Source organism: Panthera uncia, chromosome B4 (genome assembly GCF_023721935.1).
Source record: "Panthera uncia isolate 11264 chromosome B4, Puncia_PCG_1.0, whole genome shotgun sequence".
Taxonomy (NCBI): domain Eukaryota; kingdom Metazoa; phylum Chordata; class Mammalia; order Carnivora; family Felidae; genus Panthera; species Panthera uncia.
The window spans coordinates 73675044-73697012 of NC_064809.1; the positions used below are offsets into that span (position 1 = coordinate 73675044).

Below are 21969 nucleotides of genomic sequence, written 5' to 3' on the forward strand. Positions count from 1 at the left end.
GTAGTGTATGAACCCAACTATGTGACATTCTGGAAAAAGTCCAGAACCCAACTATGTGACATTCTGGAAAACTATGGAGACTGTAAAAAAACTCAGTGACTGCCAAGGGTTTGGGGGGAGAGAAGGACTGATAGGCAGAGCACCGAGGATTTTTAAGGCAATGAAACTATTCTGTATGATATTATATGAGTGCACACAAGTCATCATACACACGTCAAAACCCATAGAACGTGCAACACCAAAAGTGAATCCTAGTGGAGACTACAGACTTGGGGTGATAATGATGCATCAAAATCAGACTCCATCAATTTTAATAAATGTACCACTCTGATGGAGGATTTTTTTTTAACATTTTATTTTCATGTAATCTCTACATCCAACGTGGGGCCTGAACCCACAACCCCGACCTCGAGAGTCACACGGTCCACCGACTGAGCCAGCCAGGGCCCTGTATATATACATATATGTGCGTACATATACACAGATATGTGTACATATACACACATATGTGTACATATGTACACACATATATACACACACACACATATACACACACATATAGGCAAATACCCATACCTCCATCGTATAGATGAGAAAACTGAGTCTCAGAGAGAGCTTCCTTTTTCACCCTGTCTAAAGTAGTTGCCTCCGGGTACTTTTTATCACAGGTTCATTTCCCACAACATACTTTTTAAAAAACAGACTTTATTTTTTAGAGCAGTTTGAGGTCTACGGCAAATCAAGCAAATCAAATGGGAAGTACAGAGAGTCCTCATATACCCCAGTCCCTACAAATCTTAAAAAATATATCCTCCACCAGAGTGGTATGTGTGTGTGCGTGTACCTTTTAAATTACTGTGTATCTTCCCGTTTGATAAGGTATGGAACATCATCTATAATTTATGGGTAAGGCAGCTCTGAAATGGCTCCCAATGATCCCTGCCTTCTGGGATTCAACTCTTGTGTAATCCCCACCCTCCGAGCATGGGCTGGATCTAGTGACTTGCTTCTAAGGAATAAAACGCAACAAGAGTGTTGAAAAGCCGCTTCCAAAATTAGGTTACAGGGGCGCCTGGGTGGCTCGGTTGGTTAAACCACCAACTCTTGATTTTGGCTCAGGTCATAATCTGGCGGCTGGTGGGTTTGGGCCGGGCCCGCATGGGGCTCTGTGCTGACAGTGCGGAGCCTGCTTGGCATTCCCTCTCTGCCCCTCCCCTGCTTGTGCTCTCTTTCGCTTTCTCTCTCTCTCTCTCTCTCTCTCGCTCTCTCAAATAAACAGATAAACTTTTTAAAAAGTTAGGTTACAAAAGACTACGATCTCTCTCTCCCTCAGCAGTAAGCTGCCATGATGTGTGTAAGCCCTATGTAGAGGTGTGCATGACATCCAGTTAACAGCAAGGACCTGAGATGAGATCTTACAGGATGCAACCACCAGATACAAGGATGTGTGATCCTTGACTGGATGCTGATTAGGAGATATCAGCTACAAAAGACATTTGGGGAGATTTGAATATTGACTGGAATTAGATAAAATGAAAATTAATGAAATGGAAACTGTTGATTGAAAAAATAGCAGGTTCTGGGGCACCCGGATGGCTCAGTCAGTTAAGGGTCTGACTTTGGCTCACGGTTCACGGGTTCCAGCCCCGCATTGGGCTCTGTGCTGACAGCTCAGAACCTGGAGCCTGCTTTGGATTCTGTGTCTCCCTCTCTCTCTGCCCCACCCCTGTTTGCGCTCTGTCCTCTCTCTCTGTCTCTCAAAAAGGAATAAACGTTAAAAAAATTTTTTTTTAATAAAAAGAAAAAAAGCAGGCTCAAAACAGCATGTTCACGAGCACTAGATGGCTCAGTCGGTTAAGCATTGAACTCTTGATTTGGGCTCAGGTCGTGATCCCAGGCTTGTGGGACTGAGCCCCGAGTCGGGCTCTGCACTGATGAGCATGGAGCCTCCTTAAGATTCTCTCTCTCTCTCTCTCTCTCTCTGCCCCTCTCCCTAGCTAGCATTCTCTCTCTCAATTTCTAAAATAAACTTAAAAAAAGATTCTATCTTCCTCTCCCCCTCTCCCCCCATTCTCTTCTCTAAAAAAAGTTAAAAATTTAACTTTTTTTTTTTAATTTTTTTTCCAACGTTTTTTATTTATTTTTCGGACAGAGAGAGACAGAGCATGAACGGGGGAGGGGCAGAGAGAGAGGGAGACACAGAATCGGAAACAGGCTCCAGGCTCCGAGCCATCAGCCCAGAGCCTGACGCGGGGCTCGAACTCACAGACCGCGAGATCGTGACCTGGCTGAAGTCGGACGCTTAACCGACTGCGCCACCCAGGCGCCCCAAAAATTTAACATTTTTTAAAAATAGCATGTTCATTATGATCTCATTTTGCTAAACACACAGACATACTACACTTATTTGTGTGTGTGTATGTGTGTGTGTGTTGCATAAAAAAAAGATACAGTCTACCCTGGAATCCAGTAATTCCATTTTTAGGTATATATATCCAAGAGCAATGAATTAATTCACAGTTTGTGAGATTGAGTCCTACATCGGGCTCTGTGCTGATAATGCAGAGCCTGCTTGGAATTCTCTGTCTCTCTCTCTCTCTCTACCTCCCTCTCTCTCTCAAAAATAAAAAACAAACATTTCTTTTTTAAAAAAAAGAAGAAAAAAACCAGAAAGATTACACCAACCAAAAGTATTCATGGTGGTAATTTCGGGGTGCTGGGAATGCCATTTGGATTTATTTTGTTTTGTTGTTTCTCTGTATTTTTTTTTTATCTTCTACAATACATAAGTCCTGCTTCTGTAATGATAAAAGGCTATTTTTTAACTGCATTCCAAATACACGATAATATTATTCATGCTGCCTCAGGGGAAAGTCAGGAGGCTACTTGCTGCATTATTCCTAAAAGAGAGAGGGGTGTGGCCGCACAAATCACAAAGGAATGAAGTACTAATCACTGTGGCATCAGGGTGTGGGGGACTTTTCAGGGGAAGTCCCCAGTGCTGAGCACGTGGGAGGTCGGAGTAGATCCCAGTATCCAGCCCACACGGTGTCATGGAAAGAACCCAGGAGGTAGAGTCTGAAAGATCTGGGTCCCACTCTGGATCAACCATTGACTGATGGTGGCCTACGGAAAGTCATTTAACCTCAGAAGTGGAAAGGCTAAGAGTTAGTCACAGGACATGAACTAAAACCCCGGCCATGACTCTGTGCAGGTCCTATCTCCTTCATGCTGCTTCCCTGCGCATGATATAGTCTTGCCCAAAAATAACAACTAACTTTTATGTAGCAATTCACGTGTTATGAAATACAGTCGTTCCTGTTGAATTCTCACAGAACCTCCTGTTAAGCAAGCACTGTTCTTTCCCCTTCGTAAGGATAAGAAAACTCCATTTCTGAGATAGTGACACTTGCCCACAACTAGTAAGAGACAGAGCTAGCTAGGACTTGCTCTCTGATTTTCAGATTCCAAGCCCTGTGTTCTTTGCACCATGCCAGACAGCCTATCCAGGACTCTGACACCCAGCCGCACCTGTCCTCAGCCAGCACGTGCGCCCCGCGGGCGGTGGCTCTGCATTCTCCGTTCTCAGCAGGATGTCATTTCCCAGGGAGGGAGAGAGGGCTCTGCACATAGCATCCCTGAATGACCTAATACCCTTACTGGCGCTGACTCCAGGTCAAAGAAGGACCCAGACTCTTTCTGGCTCTGCGTTACCCCGAGGCATATAATGCTCCGATGCTGGGCAGCCACTGGGGTCAAGGGTCTTCCAGTCTCACTTCCCAATCTGGCTCCAGGGTGGCTGCCGGCTTCCTCTGCCCTCCTGATTCATGATGAAGGGCCACAAGTCTTTGCCAGCCATCTTCCCTCCTCCCCAGGAGGCTTCTCCCCAAGGTCTGAGTCTATACTTCCTCATCTCTACCCCGTTCCTCGCCTCTCCATAACACCCCCTTCCCTCGTGTCCCTTGGAGCTGGTGAAGAAGCAGTGAGAAGCAGAGAGAGGCAATGGTGGGCCCAAGGGGCAGAGGCTGTGAGCAGCTCACATTATGCTCTCTTCAATAATTCATTCCCAGGGAGGCTGCAGGCACCATGCTCTCATTCTGGGCCGGAGAGGGCTAACCACGCTCAGATCCTTAAACTGAAAGTAATGGGAGTCTGGGGTGGGGCAGAGGGCTGGTGAGAGCCAGTGGACGGGTACTCCAGCCCACAACTGGCACCTCTCCCCCAACTCTTTGTCAGAGAGGGGGAGAGGGACTCCGGCAGAGTGGGGAGGCGCCTGGGTGGCTCGGTCAGTTGAGTGTCCTGCTCTTGATTTCCACTCAGGTCATGATCTCACAGTTTGTGAGTTAGAGTCCTGTGACGGGCAACAGTGCAGAGCCTGCTTGGGATTCTCTCTCTTCTTCTCTCTCCCTCAAAATAAATAACTAAACTTAAAAAGAAAGAAAGAAAGAAAGAAAGAAAGAAAGAAAGAAAGAAAGAAAGAAAAAGAGGAGCATAAGGAGCAACTGACTGGGTTGCTCAGTCAGTTAAGCATCCCACTCCAGCTTAGGTCATGATCTCACAGTTTATGAGTTCGAGCCCCGCATCGGGCTCTCCGCTGTCAGCACAGAGCCTGCTTTGGATCCTCTGTCCCCCTCTCTCTCTGCCCCTCCCCTGCTCATGCCCTCTCTCTCTAAAATAAAGAAACATTTAAAAAGAGAGAGAGAGAGAGAGAGAGAGAGGCTCTGATCTGGGCTGAGATCAGGGGTCTGGCAAGAGATAAAGGAACCCAGAAGCTTCAGTGGGCCAGAGGGGCAAAGAGAAAGGATCCAAACTCAGTGCTTCATCCCCACTCATTCCAACTCTACGTCCAGGATTAGCCTGTCCTCCCTTCACTCTGAGCCTTCTTCTTAAGGCCACTTTCAGCCTCTTGTCAATAGCCCCACCTCCTAAAGCCCAAGTCCCCTCTGTCCCAGACTTTTGGAAGCCCTGGGATGTTTCTGCTGCCCCTGCTTGGGGAACTCTTTCCCCAAAGAGCTCTGGCCACTTAGGCCAGGAATCTGAGTCAAACATCTCAGAACAGCCTCCCAGGGATTCCCACCCCCACTCATCTCTTTCCAACCCCAGCTTCCCTGGCTAACCTCTGATGTTTACAAAGCTCACAAGCACGTGGGAGTGAGGGAAGGATTTGAACTGGCCCCTTGGGCAGTGCTGTGATTCAGAGTCCTAAAGCATTTAGGACTTGGCAAGAGGAGGAGAGAAAGCCAGTGGAGTCTAGACCAGCCCCCTTTCCCCAGGCCACCCTAGGGATCCTGCTGCTAATACCCCTTCCTCCACCTGGGACAGCCCTACAGTTCTGCTCATGGCCCGGCCTCCTTCCGCCCTCCAGTTCACCCTGGGGAACTGGAATCACCAATCCATGCAATGCACTCAGGGGGAAACTGAGATCTAAGACTAAAATAAACACCTATCAAGCACCATATGCCCGGCCGAGCCAGACTCTGGGCAGCAAGAGAATGAGAGCCAAGCTTCCCAGCCCTGTCACCTTCCCTCCTTCCCAAGTAGCAAAAGGAACCCCCAAATCCACAGCGCAGTCACACTGCCTGCACCAGGGCTGGCAAGAGTCGGGTCTTTATGCCGCAGCTGAGAGCTCAGTCCCTCCAGAGAGGCTCTGTGTGGGAAGGAAGGCACACTCTTGCTGGGCACTATCAGCAAGAAACTCTTCAGACATATTTATAGCAAATGCTGCGTCAGGGGATGGAGAGTAAAAGTGCCCAGACGCATCAAATATCACCATGGGTTCAGAGGCGGAGCCCAGAAAAAGAAGTCAGAGGTTGCAGCAAAAGGGATTGAGGTTTGATGTTGGAGGAACTTCCCCAGAGGAGTAGGCAGAATTGGCAGTGGGGATTCCCTGTGGCAGCTGCTTCCACAGAGCTTTCTCAGAAAAGAGGGGGAGACCCTTTTAGGTCTCAATAGAACAGATACAAAGGGTGGACGTGGTGGTTTTTGTTCTCTGTCCCCATGATACACAGGTTTTCAAATGTCCGGGCCACGTTATGCCTTGCTGAGAGGAGGCAAGCGGTGATGGAAAGCCAGCTCGAGATCCGTAGGGCAAGCCCCTGGTGCAGAACGCGTCTGCACAAACACTAGCCAAAAGGGTTAGCAGAGGCCCTGCCAAATATCCTGAGGTCCTAAGGACCTGGGGGTCTGGGAGGTCACAGAATACTAAGCCAACCCCGGAGAGAAGAGATCAAGGCTGCCTGCAGAGCCCTGAGCGCCTGTGTGCTGGAGCTGAGGACCTGAAGGGCCCCTAAGGCATGGCTCCCAGGAGCGCATGCAGTCTAGAGTTCCCCTCTAGCAAGGTGCCAGATACAGTGAGGTCAGAGCCAGAGATGGGGGACCCAAGGAAGGCAGAGTGGGGAGCAAGAGGGTGTGCATCCTGGACAGGGCCCAAAGAGTGATAAGCCTGCTAGTCATCTCACACAGAGGGGGTGGGAGAGGACAGTTCTCAGAGCCTGACGCCTGGGCTCCCAGCTCTAATTCTGAGGTTCCTACCTTCTCTCTGTGACAGAAGGGAGAGGGGTGTGGTCCAGCAGCTTGAGTGAAAGTGAGAAAAAGTGCAGAGTGTGGAGCTGTCCCGCTGCACCTCAGATTCCTCCTGATAGGTTCAGAGAGAAGTCATTGGTATTTCTATTTTAAAATAAGGGGAGGAGAGAGAGGTGGTGTTCTAGGCAGTAGGTTCTGGGAGAGTGGAGGGAGGGGGGGAGGAATGGGGAAGCCAGGGACAATTGCTTGCCTTGGCCAGCACCCCCACCCCCCTTCTATGGAAACTTAAGCTGCCCCAAGGCCCAGAGGAGCTAGTCCATTAGCTGTGGTCTGGGGGGGAGTGGCGGGGGGGGGGGGGGGGGGGGGGACACACGACTTTCTCCCTTCAGGTCTTATTGCCAAATGGAAAGCAAAGCTCTGCTCATCTATTAAAGCCAAAAAACAAAACCTATAAAAACCTCCATGCACATTTTAATAACACACACACAATCTCTTTATCTCCTCTGAATAGTTGAAGCTGAGTGACTTGGGGGTAGGTGGGTGGTAGGAGATCCTTGGACCCATTGGACTAGACCACAGAGGGAGGGGAGAAGGTGCCCTCCCAAAGCACTTTCCAGGTTAAGTCCAGCCTGAGGAGGAGCTAGGGGTGGAAAGAGGAGAATTGGTTCTCCCCAATTTAGCTCCCTCTGAAATGGGGACAAGTAGAGGGTCAGCTGAACAGAGAGAGAGAGAGAGAGAGAGAGAGAGAAGTCTTCCAAGATCCCCAGGGGATGGGAGGATTGGGGGAGGGGCTCCAGGACCCCCTCCCCCCAGGGGAAGGGATGTAAAAGAAGGGCTGAGAAGGACGGTGGAGCCCCCTTGATCTTAAGGGTTCTGCTGAGGGGAAGTTAGGGACTCCTGTCACTCAGCATCAGCGTGGGTCTGTCTCGGAGAAGGGGGTCGGCCTCCCCCTCCCCTTTAGCTGCAGTCTTTGGTGTGGAGAAGAGTCCAGCCTGGGGGTGTTGGGGGTGTGGAGGGACCAATGAGAGACCGATCCGCTTACAAGGGTGCAAGAAGAGAGCTGGCTGGGGCTACACCCCTGCTCCCCCCTACCCCGCCAGAACTTGGGCTTGTCCTGTTTGACGTGCCCGCCGAAGGGGGTGGAGGGGGTACTGACCCGAGCAGCAGTCCCGCGACTCTGTACTCCCAGCTGCCCAGGCCTGGCCGGATAGCTGCTGGGCTCAGCGGGGGCGCCCCTGGAGACCAACATGGAGGTAGGAGCTGGGTAGGGCCCCAGAGAAGCCAAGTGTCTCAAAGGAATCCTACGGGGTGAAGATAGAGTGCAGCCTGGAGTCCCATAGTGGGGGGTGGGGGGCGGAGGTGGGACAGCAGTTCTTGGAAAGAGGAGAAGGAGAGGGATTCGTCCTAGGCTTCGGGGGTGGGGGGTCTGGCTCTGAGCTGCGCCCCCCCCCCCCCCCCCCCCCCCCCCCGGCTCGGACCTGGACAGCGCCTCCTGCTGGGAGGGCCGGAAGGCAGCCGGTCGACAGACAGGACCCCCGGCGGGTGCCGCCACCTGGAGGGCGTGTGCGGCCACCCCGCGAGCGAGCCTAGGGGGCGCTGCAGCCGGGCGGGGAGGAGCCGCGTCGCCTAGCCCTGCGCCTTCGCGGGCTGAGTTCCGCGGCGCCGGAACCCAGGAGAGATGAGAGACCTTAGAGACTCCCGGGCGCGCTGGAGACCCAGGGTCTGGGCCGGGGACGGGTGGCTGGACGTGGCTTTCCCGGACCCCGGGGTAGGGGGGCGCCTTGCCACGGGGGCTAGCGAGTCGCACACGAGCATTTCTCCCTTGGATCCTGTCCCCTGCTCAGGTCGGGGTGGACGACGCCGCCGGGAGCGCCGGCGCCTGGTTTCCTACGGCGCACGGAGCAGGGGCCGGGAGGGACTAGAACCTTCCGCCTAGAGCTCCGGGGTCCGGGCAGCCCCTTCTGCCTACGGCGGTGGGGGCTCCAGAGTCCCTACCTTTTCTGGGGGGCCGGGTTGAGGAGGAAGGAGGAGGCGGAGGAGGCGGAGAAGGGAGGCGAGAAGTGGGGATGGAAGGACAGTGGGAGGCACCCAGATAAACAGAGAACAGAGACCGTAGAGAGGAGGAAGAAGAGACGGAAATGGAGAGAGCAGGACTGAAAGGTGACTGGAGAGGGAGAGTGACAGAGGCGGCGAGAAAGGAAGGGAGAGGGAGGGAGAGGGAGGGAAGGAGGAGGAAAGGGGGAGGGAACCCGGAGAGAGGGACACGAGCCGGCAGCGAGCCCGGCGGGCGTGGGGCGAGGCCAGGTGTGCAGGCGGGAGCCAGTGTGCAGAGCAGCGCCCGGGTCCTGCTCCCGCCTCGGAGCCCCTGGCCCGGGGGAGGAGGAAAGACCGCTAGCCCGGTCTATGTCTTTTTCTGACTCCAGTGCAACCTTCCTGCTGAATGAGGTAAACGCGGGCCCCCTCCCCAGTGGGTGGGAGGAGAGCCCCACTCCAAGATAGGAGGAGGGCCCTCATTTGGGGGAGACTGCAGTGATGGGGAGGGAGGAAGATCGAGGAGGTGAGGCTGAGGGTGGAAGAGGCGGGCAAGAAAGGAGGGAGCAGTCAGAGCTGGCAGCTTCTAAGCACTGGGATTGGGACGGGAGGGGAAGACTGCCTGGGGAGCCAAAAAAGGAGCTAGATGAAAGGACGGAGATAAGAGGGATTCACCAAGCTCCCCTGGTGCCCCTCTCCAGGCTCCCTGAGGGCGGCCTAGCAGCTAGAATGCTGGGGGTTTGGGCTTGGTCCATCTTAAAGACTGCTGAGGAGAAGGACTTCCCAGAGGTGCTGGCTCCTGCCTCAGTTTCCCCATTCAATGCAGAGGGATTAGGATCTGCCACCTTCCTGGTGCACTTACAGGAGAAGCTGGAATGTATTCCGGAGGCTCCCAAGTACTCCCACTCCCAAACTTGGTTATTCAGGCTTCTCCCCGGTGCCCTGCTTCCATACCTTGGGTGCCAGGCAGCTACCAGCCTAACAGCTCTCTCCTACAAGGGAGGAGAGCAGAAATCCTCTTCTCCAATCCTCGAAACCGTTTTTTGTTTGTTTGTTTTGGTTTGGGTTGGGTTGGGGTTTTTTTTGCCCTCAGCTCTCCTCTTGTGCTCACCCCTGGAAAAGACAAGAGGTTAGGGGCCACGTAGATACTGACAGGCACATGTCTTATTTCAGGACAGGAAGTTGGCATGAGAACTGGAGCAGGCAGGTGTGGGTGAGATAAGAGATGCAAGGGGGCATTGAGTAACGACTCAGAGATAAGGGAAAGAGTGCAGCTCTGAAGCTCCTGTAAGACCCAAGGGATGGGCCCAGGTATGAAAGCTTGAAACCATCTCCTGGGGGGGTGGTTGGCACGGCAACTCATGCTTCAGAAGCAGACTTGGACACCACTGTCCCAGATGGGGATGAAAACAACAAGGTGTGTGAGGAAGGAGTGACACTGATGGCAGGTCTGCTGTGTAACTACAATCCCCAGGACCCCCTGGTGGCGGAGAGAGTCACAAAAGGAGAGATCAGGAGAGTAGATCCAGGGATGGGAAGAGAAGCAGATGCCCCAGCAGCTGTCGTCATTGGAATTATCACCCAGGAGAGAGCGCCTTGAGAGTCTTATTCTTTCACACCTCATGGCTCCTTTCTGCCCTTCTGGAAAAAACAGAAGGAACTGAAGAGGCAGAGAATAAAAGAGGAGGAGACAAGGAGTTCTGAGGAACTAGAAAGAGGGGGCACAGAAGTGAAAAGACAGTGTCTGGGAACTGGCACTACCAGAGAATCCAACGTATAACCAATCCCCAAATGGTGCTGGACTCAGGAGAGAACTGTGAAAGCCAACGGCCTCCCCCAGCAGTGCCTGGCCAGCTTGTAGGGCTCCAACAAAGTTGTCTGCCAAATCCAGCCGCAGGAAGATGCTAAGCAGGGCTGGGCTGCACCACTCACAGGGGCAGACAGACTAAAGGCAGACTAAAGATAGTCTTAAGATGAGGCCCCTTCTCTCCTTCTTTCTTGTCAGTGGAACATGAAAAATTGACATAAATGGGGAAGCCAGTTGGGTTGGGTGGACTTCCTCTCTCCCATGCGCAATGCTTCTCCCATAGATCTCGTCAAACTGGGTCAGCTTTGGTTTTCTGACTCCCCTGTAGCTCAGGAAGGTAAAGCAACGAACAGATTTCCTGATTCACCCTCCTGGGTGTGAGAAACAGGGACTGGAGAAGGAATGAGCCCAGAAAGGCTCCAAGTGTAAACCCTCTTTCTAAATCTCACATCCCCCTCGTGGTGGAGTTAGGGCAGGTAGACCATCAAAATTCAAAGGAATAATGTTGCTCAGGAGATGGAAGAAAGGAGGGAGCTCCAATGGGTGGATCTTTGGGGAAGTTTATCCAAGATAAGGGCTGCTGCTCTGTCTCTAACCTCACATCTCAGTTCTCCTTGGAAGGAAACTGGTACAGCGTGGTACTGTGGCTCCAACCAGGATCCCGGCCACCCCACCCCCATCCTTTCTCTAAGGAGGGAATCTGGCCTTACACTAGTGACTCCGGTAGTCTTGCCCTTAACCCTCCCAACCCCAGTGTGGCCGGTATCCCACCTTCTGTTCCAGCCCCGCCAATCCCCGTACCTCCACCCTCCGGTTTCTCTCCCCCTCCCTTTAGGCTCACCTAAAACAGCCCCTCCCTCCCCCAGTTCCCACGGATGCCTTGGCAATGCATGGCACAGTCCTTGGCAAGGAAGCGAGCAAGGGAACCCCCCCCCCGCCCCCAGTCCTGGCCAGACTAGGATGGAATCTAATCGCGCAACAGGTGTGGGGCGGTCGGACCCAAAACCCCAGTTGCATGAGTTGGGCGACGTGGCCCTTTGCTCCAGGGTCCCAGCACTGGGGGCCGGGGAGGGGGGGGAGGAGGAGCCCGAGCACCTGCTGGGGTAGGGGCTACTTTCACGCATTGGCTTGGGCTCGCCAAACCCATTCCTCCCCGTACCACTGCGGGGGTTTCTTTCGGAGTCTCTGGGCCGCCAGGGCCTGGACACGCGGCCCTCTCACCTGGGGCCCCTCCCCCTTCTGCCGCCCGTCCCCAGCCCCCGCCCCGCCTCTCCGATCTCCCCCAGTCTCTCCAATTTCCTGTCTCCCCCTTTCCTCTCTCTCTGCCTCGATCCCTCCTTTCTCTGTCTCCGGCCTCTAAGCCACCTGCGCCCTCGGCTTTCACGGCTTGGGTCCCATCTCCGCGCCCCCTCCCCTCCCCCGCGCCAGCCCTTTGTTTCCCGGCGGAGTATTTCCTGGGTTGCTGAGCGTCTCTGTCTCCGCATCTCTCCTCGCCCCGCCTCCTCCCAGCCTAGATCCGCCCCGCCCGCAGTCTCTCCTCCCCTTCCTCCCCGCGGCCCCTCTGCCCCATAGGTGCTTGGGGACCCACCTTCTCCCCGGCTGCGGCCGGCCACCCTCTCCAGGCCCGGTCTCGGGCTCCCCGGGTGGCCGGCGCCCCCCGCCGCCGCCCCCGCCTGCTCCCGGGGAGGGGGTCAGGTGGGCGGGCACTATTGTTGTAGGAGCCGGCGCCAGATTCCTCAGCCGCGCTCGGGGTGGGACCGGCAGGGTTTGGGGGGGTGGGGTGGGGGGAGCGGTGATTTGAGCTCCGAGCAGCTGGTCTTCGCGGCTCGCTCTCTCCTTCGCGCTCTCTCGCTCTCCGCCGCCGCCCGCAGGGCTGCGGGGCTCGGTGGCATCTCTCGGGCGCGGCCCGCTGTCCTCGCCCCTGCCTCCGGGCTGCTCCCGCCCCCGGCGCCGCGCGCTCCCCCCAGCCCGGACTCCCCCATGTATGACGACTCCTACGTGCCCGGGTTTGAGGACTCGGAGGCGGTGAGTGCCCACGGTGAGGGTGGGGGTGGGGAAGTTGGGGTGACTCCTCTTCTCCCTTGGACCCTTCCCCCGTTCATTACTTTGAAAAACGCCTCAGTGGAGGGGCAGGGCCAGTAGGGGGGGCGCTCCTGAAAAGTGGGGAGATGAATTTCCATGCCCAAAGCTCCCCAGGACTCCAGTCCTAGACCGAGGGGTATCGGGTGTGCGCATGGCGGGGGGTAGTGTGGGGGAAAGGCTCGAGCAGGTGGCCCCGAAGCCCAGGACTAAAGGGTAGAGGGAGGAAGGGCTGGAGACTGAGGGCATAGAGGCTGTAGAGAGGGCACACGCAGTGTCTGGAGTTCCCAAAGGAGGATTGACTGGGTCTGAACACAACAGCTACTGGAGAAGCTGAGGCTTTGGGGGAGGAGGACAATTCAGACCTATGCTTCAAGTAAAGGACGAATTTAGAGAGCCTGGGATAACAGAGAATCAGGTACCAGCCTCAAAAGGATCATAAACTTGAGGACCTCCATTATTCCCTTCTGCTGCCCATCCCTGAGCATTGCCTTATTCCCTCACCCTGCCTGCAGCACAGTTTCTCTCCCAGGCTGGAAACTAGGCACCTGGCACATGGGTGGGCCAGCTGACTGAGCCCCATCCATTCCACGCCTCCTGCTGGGGCGTCCTCAGAGCAGTGGGCTTCCTGAGCGCCTGCTCAGCATGGAGGGCCTAGAGGTGAGGCCAGAGGGGCTGAGGGCCTGGGGATGGAGAGGAAGCTCTTTGCTCAGAGAACCAGGCAACTGATAAATATTTAATTCTCCTCTTTGCTTTTATCTCCTGACCCACTGAGACAAATCAGCTCATTAGGCAGTGATTCCCGGAGCTCAGAGCAGGGAGAGTGCCTGGAAAGATGGGGCAAGGATGGGCAGCAGCTTCTCTGTCCCTTCTCCGAAACACGCTGCATGAAGGTCTCCTTAGGAGAGGACCACTAGATGGCTTGGAAGGGGTCCCCGGTAGGTGCGGAGGGCAGAGCACTCTGGTCAAAAGGGGAGTATTTGGGTTTTCTCCCATCTCTTGCTGCCAGGCCCATGATACATGAGTTCTAGGGCTCAGGATAGGCAGCTCTCAGTCCTTTTCTGGGACTGGGCTCCTGCTGGGCCCAGTTCCCCATTGGGCCTCTGGGGCTAATTACATTGCAGCTAGAGCAGATGATTTTCAAGGCTCTGGTGGACACCTCTTTCTGACAGTTGAAGGGACAGCTGGCATGGCCCAGGGTGCCAAGGTGAGCTTGAGAATGAACCTCTCGGAGGGGCTGAGGGCCCTAGAAGGTTCTTCCCGTCCCTGGCAAGAAGGCAAGGGCTGTTGCAAGGTGAAGACTGACATGTGGATGTGTTGGGGGCAGCCTGCTACCCCCTTGCTGGCTCCCCACCCCTCTCTGGTTCCTGGATCACCCTCCCCCCGCTTCCCTTTCTCTTGCCTGGCTCCTTGCTCTCCCTGAGGCCCCCTCTGAAGCAGTAGGAGGGAGATCAGGCTCTAAATAAATCCACCGGCTCATCTCCCTCCTCTTCTTCCCCCGTGCCAGGCAAGAGTGGAGCTGCAGCCTGCCCACACACTCACCAGGCAAGGGGGGCACCACCAGGGCACTGTGCCAACTCCTGGCAGCTCCAAAGTACTGGGCCTCTGGCTGTTTTGGCATAACAGGGGGTGGGGGAGGCAAGACCCCAGAGCACCCTTGGCAGGGCAGCCCTGGCCTCCCAAGTGATACCAGGGCACGAAGGATGCACCCATCCTTGGGTCCTGCTCTGAGGACTTGGGAATAATGGAGAGGGGGTTCCATCGTGAGCACAACTCCTTAAACATTTAGGGGAAGATCCTATGATTCCCATTCTGAGGTGAGAGGCCAGGTGACCCAGATGTTCCAGGCGGGGACATTAAGATTACTAAATTAGGCCGAGAGCCTGTGGAACAAAGGTCAGAATCCTCTTCCTGCACAGGCCTGGACATCTAGAAGGCATCTGATACCTACTCATCAAAGTGAGTTGTCATCCCGCCTTGCCTCTTGCCTCCTTTCCCATTGGTGCCTGCTCGCATTAGACAGCTGTCTCCTGTGCCTAAGACCCCTGAAAGGAGGTCCCCCCCACTCTGTTGACAGCACAAAGGTTCTTCCCGAGGCTCAGCCGCTCTTTCTCCTGCTGCCAAGCCAGCCTTATTTTGTTCTCAAGAGAGATGGGGAACAGCAGGCAGACTCTACTCCTCTGTAAAATGAAAGACTTTTTCCCTTTGTGCTCTCTTCATGCCTTCCATCTACCACAGACATTGTGTTTCCTTAGGCTCAAGGCTCCGGGCTGATATCAAGCTGACCAGCCCTCTTGCCGATGCTGGGGCTGGGGCCGAGGGGCAGGGTGGTACGTGAGTTTGTCTTCCCCACTGAGACTCTGGCTTCTGCTGCCTTCTGTAAGTGCTCATGCACAGTGAGCTTGAAGGAATGTTCCTCAGCCTGAGAACATTCTAAAACCTACACACACACACACTCCCACATGGACCCCTTAGCCAGACTCCTACCTTATCTGTGCCACCTGCACTTCAGAACTGATGGAAATACCGCTTCAAGCCTCTGATCATAAAGAGTGGAGACTGAGACAGAAAACAAAAGATTCCCTTTCCCCTAGTCTGACAGGGAAACCCAGACATCCTGACCTCTATCCTCCTGTCCTAAGGTCAGCTTTCCTTCCTCACTTGCGTGTCTCCCTCTTGGTGACCTCTACAACCCTCCAAACGTACCCCCTTCCTATTCGCAGGACTCAGAGACTCTCCCGGCTCTGGTTACTAGAGACCCTGTCCCTACATCCCCAGGGTCCTCGGCTGGGTTGCCTGGCACTGACAGCGCCTTCCTTCAGGGCTGATATCCCCTTGGGGAAGGGCTGGGGAGATACAGGCCAGATGGTGTGGCTGAGCCTCACTGGGGCCCAGGGACACAGCTTTGTGTTGCCTTCTCAGTCTGTCTTATTTGCTGCCCACACCTGGCCAGTTGCCCCAGCAGGTGTAAGGGGAAAGAAAGTGGGGGTGGGGAGAGAGGAAGTGACTTCCAGGAGTTGGCAGCACCGTGTCTTCCTCTTCACCCTGGAAGGGTAGGCACCTGGGGAGAGGAGATCGAAGGGGGTAGATGGCTCTGTCCTGACACCCAGGAGAGAGTGCCACGCCAACCAGTGTCTCTTGACTGTTCCCAGCTGACTGTACTGCTGCCATGCATTTTAAAGGGATAAGGCCCAGGATGCTTTGCAGGCTGATATGAACAAGAGGGCTGGGTCTCCTAGATCCAGAATCATCTCCAATATATCATCTGCAGTACGTCTCCCTTCACTCTGCCCCAGAGGCCAGGGTAGAGGAGAGGAAAGGGAGGAAGGAGGAAAGTGAAGGCTCTGTTCAGAGCCGCAGTATTAATGGGCTTGTGGGGAGGGGCCCCAATCTTAGCACGTATGGATTGGGCTGGCTTTCCTGCAGCCCCAGAGGCACTGGGGCCCTTCTCAGGGAGATGAGAGGGACCACCGGGGTCCAGCACGGACATGGACAGGCTGGGGTCAGTGGAGCCTCTGCTGTAGGGTTTAGAGGATGCCTGTAGTGCCCAGCGGTCACAACCTCTCCCCCATGCCAGGGTTCAGCCGACTCCTATACCAGCCGCCCATCTCTGGACTCAGACGTCTCCCTGGAGGAGGACCGGGAGAGTGCCCGGCGGGAAGTGGAGAGCCAGGCTCAGCAGCAGCTTGAAAGGGCCAAGGTATCAACTTGGGCTGGCAGGCTAGGCTGGGCTGGGTGGAAACTTGTGCTGGGTCCTAAGTCCCCAGGGGTCAGTGGGCAGGATGCTCATGAGTGTGAAAGAGTGTGTGTGTCATGGGCGTCCTGTTGGGGCCTCCGCCCTCTACTGATGGGGCATTGAAACTAAAAGGGGTGCTGTGAGGCTCCCCTCATTTGCACTGATGGCCAAATTCCCTAGCACAAACCTGTGGCATTTGCTGTGAGGACCAATGTCAGCTACTGTGGCGTACTGGACGAGGAGTGCCCAGTCCAGGGCTCTGGAGTCAACTTTGAGGCCAAAGATTTTCTGCATATTAAAGAGGTGACCAACCCCAACCCCCAAAGAGGAGCCACCTAATCCCCCTGCTCGTGCCCTAGCTCCCCTGCCTCCTACTTCAGTCTTAGTCTATAAACAGGTCCCCAGACTCCTCAGCTCTTATCCAGAACACATACCCATACGCCCCTCATATCTACAACCCAGTCCCCAGGGCCTCCATCCTTCTGAGACCTGGCTTGGGCCTCAGTCTCCATATGTGTAAAATGAGCAGTTAGATGAGTTGCCTCTTAGGTTACCTGTGACATCGGTGATGCCTTGCACTGAAATCTTGGGTGGCTCAAACCTGGCTGCCCTTCCCTCTGGCACCTTCTCCTGCCCTCCTCCTTTTGTGCTGCCTTCCTCAGACTGCTCTCTGAATGCCTCCTTGGCTCCTTCACATTGAAGAGCCAGGACTGAGGCCTGGGCGCCTCCTCTCACCGCCCCTTCCCCCAGAAGTACAGCAATGACTGGTGGATCGGGAGGCTAGTGAAAGAGGGTGGGGACATTGCCTTCATCCCCAGCCCCCAGCGCCTGGAGAGCATCCGGCTCAAGCAGGAGCAGAAGGCCAGGTGAGAGCAGGGTTTGTGACTCAATAAACGTACCCCCAGACACATGTACTTTACCCGCAGCACACATTAACACCGCACAAATATGAAAGCCAACACGCATTAATACACCTGTCACACACGTGCGCTTCCCTCGCTAGTTAAGATGTAAGGAAATGTATACGACAGTGAAATAATGTGTAGAAAATGCATTCACACAGAAGCTTATTGACCTCCCTTTCTGCTCTCAGGAGATCTGGGAACCCCTCCAGCCTGAGTGACATTGGCAACCGACGCTCCCCTCCGCCATCTCTAGGTAGCCTCCCCCCAACCCACCCATCTTGGGTAGGTGGGTAACTAAGACACAGGGAGAAAGGGAGCTTGTTCCCAGGTGAGCTGTGTGGGAGGGGGTTGGTGGAGGGACCAAAAGAGCTCGGAGAAACCCAGTGTCTCCCTTGGGGAAGGGAATAAATACCATGCCCCCAGGGCTTTTCCCCCTTCACCAACTTTAATCTTTTATTTCCTTTTCCAAAAAGCCAAGCAGAAGCAAAAGCAGGTGAGTCAAGGAAGGGACCTGGGCTGGGGGGGCTCATGGCTTATGGCTGTGGGGACAGGTTTCTGGGCAGTCCTTATTGGAAGGGCAAGAGAACAGAGAGGGGAGGGAGCCCAGAACTTCTGGATCTGCCCTGCACCAGTCAGGCATCGGGCAGGCGACAGGGCCATGGCTTTGCCTGACCTCGGGTCCATTCTGCAGGCAGAACATGTTCCCCCATATGATGTGGTGCCCTCCATGCGGCCTGTAGTGTTGGTGGGACCCTCTCTGAAAGGTTATGAGGTGAGAGAAGGCCCCTGACCCCAAAGGGTTGCCTCTACCCAGCCTGCCGTGGGAAGACCACAGGGACAGTGGGAGGGGTGTTCTGCCCCCACCAGGTCTGTGTGTGGAGGGGGCGGGCTCCAGGGCCATGCCTAGGGAAGCTGCCCCTGCGCAAGAGGGCCCCAGTCAATCCCATGCCTTTCCCCTCACCCCTGCCACCCAGGTCACGGACATGATGCAGAAGGCTCTGTTCGACTTCCTCAAACATAGATTTGATGGCAGGTAAGTTGTTCTGGCCTCAGGTGGCATGAGAACCAGGGGGAAGATCATTATCTCCTTCCAGGTGCCTGTAGCAAGGTCTTTTCTAAAGAGAAACTCAGTGGGACCTGGGTAAGGAGAAGCCTAAGGCTTGGAATTTAGAGGTGGGCTGTGATTCTCCACCGCCACCCCAGGATCTCCATCACCCGCGTCACAGCTGACCTCTCACTGGCAAAGCGATCTGTGCTCAACAATCCTGGCAAGAGGACCATCATTGAGCGTTCCTCCGCCCGCTCCAGCATTGGTGAGAAGTCCCGGTCTCCTGCTTCTCCACCCACTCAAGCCTTAGTGAGACCCTTTCTCCTACCTCTCCCTTCCCCGGCACCTGCAGTCTTGCCCAGCTTCTCTACCCGCCCCAGGACTGGCAAGAACCGCCCCAGTCTCCCCGGTTCCCCGTTTCACTGCCTGCCTGCACCTTGATGAATATACCCTCTCCCTCCAATTCCTTCCCGTCCACCACCGCGGAGCGCTCCCACGGCCCCACGGGACTAAGAAGTAGGTGGAGCCCCGCGGTGAGCGTCATGGCCCACTTGCCCCCTCCCGCAGCGGAAGTACAGAGTGAGATCGAGCGCATATTCGAGCTGGCAAAATCGCTGCAGCTGGTAGTGCTGGATGCCGACACCATCAACCACCCGGCACAGCTGGCCAAGACCTCCTTGGCCCCCATCATCGTTTTTGTCAAAGTATCCTCACCAAAGGTACCTCACCGGCGATGGAGGAGGCCCACGGGGCTGCCCTCCCAGAACGCGGTACACCTCTGCCTGATCCCTGCCCGGGGGCTCCTGAGTTCCCTTTTCCTGCTGCCCCCTTCCGAATCATCCTCACCTGCTGCTGATGCTGTAGCACAAGTGGGGGACACGCCGGGTTCTCTCTAGGCCCAGCCCTGCCCTTCCTCCTCAGGTCCTCCAGCGTCTCATCCGCTCCCGGGGGAAGTCACAGATGAAGCACCTGACTGTACAGATGATGGCATATGACAAGCTGGTTCAGTGCCCACCAGTGAGTACCTGGGTCAGCTACTCCTGTGCCCACTCTAGCTTTTCCAGGGCAGGGGAGTGAGGGAGACGGGGGGGCGGGGGGGGGGGGCTGCTACCAAGAGGCAGCCAACATTCCCCCTTTCCCTCTCTTCCCCAGGAGTCATTTGATGTGATTCTGGATGAGAACCAGCTGGAGGATGCGTGTGAGCACCTGGCTGAATACCTAGAGGTTTACTGGAGGGCCACCCACCACCCGGCCCCCGGCCCTGGACTTTTGGGCCCTCCCAGTGCCATCCCTGGACTTCAGGTACCCGTTTGCAGTGGGCACAGGTGCTCAGGCTGAACCCGCCAAAGTACTGCCTGCTCCTGGCCCAGGCGATTGTCCTTGGCCTCCAGCTTGAAGGCCAAAGGATCGGAGAACTCAGCTGTGCTATACAGAGCCAGGGCAGATGGGGGAAGGAACTTCCTGATGAGAGAGGGAATAAATCAGTGAGGTGGGTAATCAGAGGTTACTTTTCTGGGTTCAAAAGAAACACTCTCTTTACCTTAGTCTGTCTTGACAGCAGAGCCTGAATTTTGCAGGAGTCAAAAGCTCCCGTTTTCCATGTCTCACGTGGAAGATGCCTCTCCCTCCCTCCTTGCACTGTTTCCTGTATCCAGGAACTGAGAGTCGAAGGGGCAGAACGGCTCCCACCCAGTTAGAGGTGGGAGGGAGGCCAAGGCGAGGTCTGCCCTGCCTACTTAGAGCTGTCCTGTTGCCCCCAGAACCAGCAGCTGCTGGGGGAGCGCGGCGAGGAGCACTCGCCGCTGGAGCGGGACAGCTTGATGCCCTCAGACGAGGCCAGCGAGAGCTCCCGCCAAGCCTGGACAGGGTCTTCGCAGCGTAGCTCCCGCCACCTGGAGGAGGACTATGCGGACGCCTACCAGGACCTGTACCAGCCTCACCGCCAACACACCTCGGGGCTGCCTAGTGCTAACGGGCACGACCCCCAAGACCGGCTCCTAGCCCAGGACTCGGAGCACAACCACAATGACCGGAACTGGCAGCGCAACCGGCCCTGGCCCAAGGACAGCTACTGACAGCCTCCTGCCGCCCTACCCTGGCAGGCACAGGCACAGCTGGCTGGGGTGCCCACTCCAGGCAGGTTGGAGTTAGACTGGCATTAGGCTGGCACTAGGCTCAGCCCCCACAACCCCCTGCCCGGCCCCAGCTCCAGGGCTGCCTGTGGTCCCAAGGTTCTGGGAGAAGCAGGGAGCCAGCCCCCTTACCTCCTGGGCACAGTGACCCCCGTAGGCTCCCATTCCAGGTACTAGCTGCGTGTGCTGCACCCCCGGCACCTTCCTCTCCTGCACAAGAAGCTGCCCCACCGGCAGTGCCCTCAGGCCAGGATCCCCTTAGCAGGGGCCTTCCCACCAGACTCAGGGAAGGGATGCCCCCTCAGAGTGACAAGAGGGTGGGTGTGGGCAGCATGGCATGAGGAAGAAACGAGGCCCCTGAGCAGGCCCAAGTCCCGACAGTCGAGGCACTCAGGGGTTGTGCTTGGGGTCCGAGGTCCTCCACTCGCCTCACTGCCACACATCAGAAGTGAGACAATCAGAGCCCGACAGGGTGGCACTCCCGTCCATCAGCTGGAGTGGGGCATCCAGACACAAGGCTGGAGCAGCAGGCAGGCTAGGCCGGGGCCAGAGGCCTCACAGCCGAAGCTCCTGCAGGGAAGGGTTCTCCTCGCCTGTCGGGAAAGCTTCTCAACATGTGACGGGACCAGAGACCAGGAACACGGTCACCCCGAATGGCAGACAGGAGCCAACCTGGACTGGGGGGTTGGGAAGGGAGAGTGTGTATAGCAGAGGACGTATGGAACAGCTACAGGGGCCTCCTCGCCCCGCTCATTTTTTGCTCTTGCCTCCTGTCATTTCTGTTCTTGGCCCTCATGCCTCCTGGGGAACGTGGCCCCGACTTTATTCGCTGATTCATAGCTGCTGCTTGTTAAGTTAGGGTTAGGTGGGGAGAGATAGGACACAGTGGACAGCCCCCAGCGGCCCTGTCTACCCGACTACCCTTGCCTTATGGCTCTAACGTGTGACCTACAGAGCATGTTCCACAAGACCCCCACCTCACTGTCATCTCTAATAAATACCATGCACAGTCCTTCAGGCTCCTGTTCTGTGTCTGCCGGTTCAGGTGGCCAGGTTCCTCACGGCGCAGGCCAAGTCTAGAAGAGAGAAGTATCCCGGCCTCCTTTCTCTCACAAAGGACCCGCTGAGTGGGAAGGGCACGAGGACAGAGCTGCGGGAAAGACTGCACTCCCGGGCAGCCCCCTCATGCCCAGGTACCAGGAGGAAAACGTTCAGCAGCACAGAAGGGACCTATTCCGGGAGGTGAGGAAGAAAAGGCTTAGTCACAGCCTTACACCGTCCCTGCCTCGGGTCGAAAAGACCCAAGAGTATTTGTAATTTGAACTCCAGGCGCTTGCCCAGCTCTGCAGCCCTCTCCCCACAGCCTTCCTCCGTGGGCCCCAGCTCATCGCTCTTTAATGCCCCTAGTTCCCGTCTCCACCCCTCTCGTGAGCAGCGGGCTCAGCCACCAGGGAGCCACCAGCAAAGCTGCTGAAGACTGAGTGCCATCCAGCCGCTGGCACACCACAACAGGCCACAACTGGGCCCCACCTGCCGGTGTGGCACAACTGCTCTCCATTGTCACCCTTGTGCAAAGCTCCCCAGAGGGCGTGCGGGCAGGCAGGACTACAAGTTAAGGGAGGCTACAGCAGGCAGCAAGATGCACTCCGACCCTGCGGCCCTTCCATCTCCCCTCAACTGGCCGCCTGTAGATTCAGGCTCTCAGCTGA

At 55.9% G+C, this 21969-nt stretch overlaps 1 protein-coding gene across 1 annotated transcript; it reads left to right on the forward strand.

Moving 5' to 3' along the window:
• Positions 1 to 11906: 11906 nt before the first annotated feature.
• CACNB3 (calcium voltage-gated channel auxiliary subunit beta 3) lies at positions 11907 to 21265 on the forward strand. Its single transcript, XM_049625366.1, has 13 exons — positions 11907 to 12385; positions 16017 to 16139; positions 16356 to 16478; positions 16926 to 17041; positions 17269 to 17333; positions 17554 to 17573; positions 17772 to 17852; positions 18055 to 18113; positions 18284 to 18393; positions 18696 to 18847; positions 19050 to 19145; positions 19281 to 19430; positions 19889 to 21265. The coding sequence occupies exons 1-13, from the start codon at positions 12341 to 12343 to the stop codon at positions 20201 to 20203; spliced, it is 1455 nt and encodes a 484-aa protein (XP_049481323.1). The 5' UTR covers positions 11907 to 12340; the 3' UTR covers positions 20204 to 21265.
• The last annotated feature ends 704 nt before the right edge of the window (positions 21266 to 21969 follow it).

Bases quoted from the DNA above. Each gene is read 5' to 3' on its own strand.
- CACNB3 (XM_049625366.1), top strand. From the start codon at position 12,341: ATGTATGACGACTCCTACGTGCCCGGGTTTGAGGACTCGGAGGCG. The intron at 18,114-18,283 runs GTAAGTTGTTCT...CCGCCACCCCAG, and splicing joins AAACATAGATTTGATGGCAG to GATCTCCATCACCCGCGTCA. The intron at 19,431-19,888 runs GTACCCGTTTGC...TGTTGCCCCCAG, and splicing joins GTGCCATCCCTGGACTTCAG to AACCAGCAGCTGCTGGGGGA.